At 36.3% G+C, this 6117-nt stretch overlaps 1 protein-coding gene across 8 annotated transcripts in view; it reads left to right on the forward strand.

Annotated features, from left to right (window-relative positions):
- Positions 1-6117, forward strand: part of LOC125678900 (alsin-like) — a 64165-nt gene that overhangs the window by 47900 nt on the left and 10148 nt on the right. For 6 of the 8 annotated variants that reach the window (XM_048917686.2, XM_048917687.2, XM_056154957.1 and 3 more), the window contains 3 exons: positions 2185-2358; positions 3531-3651; positions 4009-4166. In XM_048917686.2, the coding sequence (XP_048773643.2) occupies positions 2185-2358; positions 3531-3651; positions 4009-4166 (453 nt within the window). Of the gene's footprint in view, positions 1-2184; positions 2359-2669; positions 3119-3262; positions 3404-3530; positions 3653-4008; positions 4167-6117 lie in introns of those variants that run through there. The other 2 variants (XR_008800142.1, XM_056154961.1) reach the window with 2 other exon arrangements.

Consider the following 6117-nt stretch of genomic DNA (forward strand, 5'->3'; position numbering starts at 1 on the left):
ATCCCTTTATCTCCTCTATAATAAAGTGTTTCACTTACATGTTGGTTAAATAGCAAGTGCTGGTTGAGGCATGTTGTATCCTCAAATCATAATAAATCTATGGTACATTATTTGATTGTCTAAAACATTACACAATTGTTAAACTGAATATCGCTAATGTATAGATATACAGTAAAATATCTCTATCTCGAAGTCCGAGGGACCTCGAAAAAACTTCGAGATATCCGGGGGTTCGAGATATCCAAAATTGATGTTGGATATTTTTTTTTGAAGGAGGATATTTGATGCATAGTATGGGATTTGCATTATAAACAAAAACCCCGTTGCCGTTACTTATAGTTTAATACAAGTTGATAAATTAATATTGTGGAATTTCAAAGACAAACATTTCAGTTATTTTAATAGAGGGCGAAGCCCTCTCATGGCCCGAAGTGCAGAGAGAGCAGAGCTCTCCTTATAAGTAACACGTATATACATGTTTAAAAGGAAAATATAGGAAAATAATGAAAAACTATACCATACCTATGGAACTTGAAAAGTTTGGTACTAATGGCGTGGATTCGAATATTAGCACGTGGACATGTATTTCTCCATTTTGAATCTCGTCTACCTTAGTTCACATCGTTCTGAGATGTTACATAAAATTCGTAAAAGCATGTAAATCTTATTTTCTTAATCATATATTATAATCATTCCACGATTAACACCACGTTTGTTGTTGTGGTTCAAACGCTATGTTTGTAAATTTGCTAAATAACGACGCTGAATATGATATCGCAGTGTACTGTTTACATCAATTGCCTTATATTTCCCGCGTTCAATATATAGGCGGATCAAATATTCAAAATTAGGATGCTTTGATACAGTTCCGTCCTCGTGCTAACTTCGGGTTGTTTTTGTTCTGTTTTGGATATAGATACTAATGCCAAAATTTGTGCTTCGCCCTCAAACACGGTCACGCCGTAAAACATATTATATATAAACATCCAATTGAATTCACAATGTGTTTCAAAATTAAGATGATTGTGCCTGTATGCTTACTTTAAGTTTTCTGATGTCCAGGCTCGACTGGGATGTGGTTATTGCGTTGTAATGAAAGAACCTATCACGTAAGAAACAAAAAAGACGGATTTTAAAAAAAAACTACTTTTAAATGTTTATTAAATAAATTTTTGTGTTTTCTCTGTACTAGTTTTAATGATGAAGCGTGTATTATTAAATGCATTATCGTTATTAAGAGCATTACCTTCAAGCGTACTTCGATGATTTTGTGCGTTTATCTAACACACATGTTAATGATAGAGCGTATGTCATTCAAAACACCATCCCTGGAATCGGGTGTGTTAGTTCGTAATTGGCGGTGAACTTTAGCCGTACTGTTGGAAGGCTGCACTAATCACCCAAGCTGTTGCACCATTTATTGCGACCTGGGTCTACTCGGAAAAGGCGAGCGTGGATTAGCGGTCATTAATTATAATTTATGTAGCCGCGGGTGTGAATATGTGACTTAACGACGCCAGGTATGGTAAGCAGAGCGGAAAATTGACTGCACTTCGAGATAAATCAGGTGAATTTAGGGTATGGGACCTTGAAAATACTTCGACATAAGCGGAGTATTTGAGATTACCGTGTTCGAAATAAGTTTTTTTTAAATCATTTATATAGGGAAAACGGCCGGGACCGGCGGTCGACTTCGACTCAAGCGGGGTATTTGAGATAAACCATATTCGAGATACAGATATTTTACTGTATTTCATTTAACTGCGAAATGTATAAGATATGCTTGGTCCTGAGTTAAAATTAGTTTGTTCCATTCAAATCCGTGAGAATTATGTATTTACAAAATGAGATGTATTCTTTGGTTTGATAAACGGGAAATGAAGGTTGCAAACATTGCAGAAAAATACAAAACCTGCGTAGTGTGCTCTGAGGGCTACAGTGAGATTTTTATAATTTTGCGTGCCATCTTGCAATGTGAGTGTTGCTCTTGTTCGTTACTTTGGTATTTTCATTACAGTTGCAAGTCCTCATGATCCGATCTGATGTTTTTTAATTTGGTAAATTCATACTGTGTCTGGTCTTGTGATTTGATATAAATAGCATGTTATGATCATATCGGTAATACTTTCACCTAGCAGTGCATGGTTGATCTAGTCTGATGAGCACGATATTGTAATATTGTAGGGTCTTTGGAACCATGTCTGTTCCAGTCAATCAGAGATGGGAAGGAATGTTCCAGCATTGTGTCTCCGTATTCAGGGTCAAAGGTCAGGATCAGCTAAATGCAGCGAAAGCCTGGGAAAACGTGGCCATAACACTGTCTAAAGGCAAAAAGAACATCATTGAAATCCACAAAAAGTAACTATATAAAACTTGTGAAATCTGCAATATTTGTGAGAGTATTCTTTCAAGGTTTACTAAGTAGACTTTCCTTTGAAATGGCTAGAAATTTGTAAATTTTATTCCACACTACAAAGATTAGGCACATGTTGTGGTTTATGGTGCCATTGTTTCTCTGTTATAAACTGTGGTTATCTATTAACCATTGAACTAAATGAAATAGAGATTTTATATTTTTTTGACTCACTGAAGACTGAAGGAACTTTTCATGTACTACTGTGTACCACCTGTCTGTCTAGTGTAAATTTTTCACATTTTTAACTTGTCAGAACTGATAGGCCATTTCTTACCAAAGCTGACACAAAGCATCCTTTGGTAAAGATGACAGAAGTTTATTCAATGAAGTGCCAAGAGAAAATAATCTGGATCTTGGGAAAATAGGATGGGGGCATTTTGAAATCTTCTTAAGAACCACTCATCTAGAAAGACGAAACTTACAAGGAAGTCTCTCTGTATTATGAAAATTCAAGTTTGTGAAAATGATGGCTTCCAGAATGATCTTGGAGCATAGATTCAAGTTTGTTTAGTTATCATGGGTCCATCATGGCAGGTTTAGAGTATTACATTGGAATATAGTGGTAATCAAATGCATTTAATTATCTTCTTGTCAAGAACAACAGTTTTTTCAAATCAATGTAAAAGTAATTGTGTAGATTATTAAGTTTTCTTCAAACCATGGCCCTTGGGGCCCAGGACAGAACTACATTAAGAGTTTGAAGTCCCCCCCCCCCCCCCCCCCCCCCCCCCCCCAAAAAAAATACATTGTGAAAGATCTTTTGTATTTTGACAATAGAATATTCAAACATCTATAGGTAATGCAGGACATAAGGTACAGATTTGTCTCAGTTATAATTCGTCTCAGGTAGAGTTGGCACAGAGCCCCAAGATTGCAGTATCTATGTATGAGTGAGGTGGCCCAGATAAGCACTCCAGTCCATGAGCCTCTCGTCCCAATTTTAAGGGATAAAAAAATTATGTCACCACCATGTGTTAAAAGGATGAGGTAAAGCAGGTTTCCCTTGTGTAAATTTCTATTCATCTGTCACACTATCTGACACACTATTTAAGTGAAATGTTGTATGAAATCATGTACGTGTGTGAACTGAAGTTTGAATTTATTATTTTACAAGTCCAAACAATAAGATAAAGAGGATCCTGAACCTCACTGAGGAGCTGGAAACTATCCCCCCGCATAACAAGGGCAGACTGACCATCGAGTACTACCGTCAAATCAAAGTGTACTTACAGAAGGTACAGAGTCCCACACTAAGAGGACCTATGTCTGCCTTATAAAAGCAAAGAATTAACATGTCATTGAAGTAGGAATCTGAAATAAAATACAGTAGCCATTTTTCCTTGCTAAACATCAAAGGGAATACAGAAATGTAGTGATGGCTGTATGTTTGTCAATTTCTTCTAGTGTTCAATATTAATTGGTGATTATTTGTCACAGATCTTAGGAGCTTTATGTAGAATTTTAAAAACCGTTAAATTAGACTTTAGGAAAATTTTAATTATAGCACTTGATACTTCCTATGTTGTGTACCGGTGTTTTCCTGTCTGTCTGTGTGTCTGATTTTGTAATCCTTTAAGCTATGTACTTTATAGGCCTGTGACCTGCCTATTCACCCCTTGGGTAAGCTGATGGAGGGACTGGTGGATGTGTTCAGAGCAGCCTACATCGGAGTGGGGGCTCATCCTCGACTTCTGGACCACGCTGTTAATGAGATCAAGTCGTTTGTGTCTCGTATCTATCATTGTGTCAGGTAACATCTCTATCAGTTTAGAAAAATTTTCAGTTGTAATTTTCTGCTGATTGACTGAAATGTCTCACAATTTTACAACCCTGTATTTACTCCAAAAAGTCAGAAAATATCATATCAACATGGTAACATAAAACTAGAAAAAGCGTTTCAGGTTTTCGGAAGTGCCTGCCTGGCTCCTATTATTATTTGATGGTCAATGAAAAACTTTTTGTAAAGTTTTCACTGCACAGGAAGGCAGACATTCGTAAATCAAATGCAAGGTTTTGCTTCGTCGTACGAGTAAAAATCTGATAGTACAGTCCCTGAAACGTTCTTCTTTCCCACTTGAACGGTGAACACACGGTGAGCGAACGGTGAACGAACGGTGAACGCACAGTGAGCGAACGGTGAACGAACGCATAGCGAATGGTGAACGCAATTTGGTGAACGGTGAGCGAACGCAGAGCGAAAAGTGAACGGTGAATGAACGCTGAGCGCACGCTGAACGCAAAATGATCTATTTACTCAGAATGTTTCGGATTTTTCCCTGGGATTTTACTTATTTCATAATCAAGTAATAAAATATATGTACATGTATATTTCATCAATTAATGAAAAATTAAATAAACCGGAATCGTGATACAGCATATTTTACAGTTCTGGATTGATTCAATGTAATATTCTTTTGTACAAGTACCGAGTATACATGTATATATTTCATGATGTTATCGCAAATTGTACATTAATACATGCAACAGTCATACACAAACAAAAGCAAATTTTGTATGCACATTGTGTATGGTATTACATGTACAGATACATTTAATGCATGGGTATAATATATAAACAGTGCATGTGAAAAGGAAAACACTATAGTCTACATGTGTAGTGACATTCAGAATTAACAGGTGTTCATGTATGGCTTCAAACTTTACGAGCTCAATCGTTTGGGATACCTGTAATTAACAAACATTCCCGAAAGGAGTCAAGATAGATGCAGTAAATAAACAATACGGACGGTATACCCTGTGTCAACACCTTAACACTCCTAACAGTATTAAATATTCCTACTTACATTTAGTGTCATTCATTTGTTGCAGCTACATCGACCCGAGGAAATAATCAGTACAAAACTTTCTATTTTTAGCTCTTCTGAGCCGAAGGCTCAAAGAGCTAATGCTATGGCCATTTGTTACAGGGTATCATTGGCCCAAGGGCTTTCATACATACTAAATAGGGGGATGTGACCCTTTAACAAGGGGAGATAATCAGGAAAATACAAACAAAAGTAGTGGTTGCTAAAAAATCTTCTTCTCAAGAACCACAGGGCAGATTATCACCAAACTTACACATAAGGATGAGGATATGTTGTAGATTAAAAATTGTTCAAGGCATTACCCTGGGGCAAAGGGCGTGGTCTCAAGGTCACTTCAAAGTTGACCTAAATTTAAAAAAAATTAAATTCCTTAAATCTTAGATATTTTAGTCATTATAAGGACTAGGATCATCAAATTTTGACAGTTGATGCATCTTAGGACCTTGTGTCAAGTTGTCTCAAAAGTAGGTCACGGTGACCTACTTTTTGAATTTTGCAGGTATTTATTTTAAAATTAATTTTGATGCATATCTTGGACACTTTGAAGCCTATGATCATCAAAACTTGTCAGTTGGTGGATCATGGGACCTTGAAATGCGTCAACTGAAAAATAGGTCACCGTGACCTACTTTCTGAATTTTATGGCTTATCATTTATAGATATATTTTAAGTTGTTATTTCAAATACCGAGAGGTTTAGAATCATCAAATCTTGTAAGTTGATGCATCTTGAGGCCTTGAAACATATTTATGAAAAAGTAGGTCACAGTGACCTACTTTTTGAATTTTGCAGATATTCAAATTTCACATTTTCAATTTTAGATGCATATTTTGGGCACTGTAAAACCTAGGATCATCAAACTTTGTCAGTTGATGC

The sequence above is a fragment of the Ostrea edulis genome, chromosome 2 (genome assembly GCF_947568905.1).
Source record: "Ostrea edulis chromosome 2, xbOstEdul1.1, whole genome shotgun sequence".
Lineage (NCBI taxonomy): Eukaryota > Metazoa > Mollusca > Bivalvia > Ostreida > Ostreidae > Ostrea > Ostrea edulis.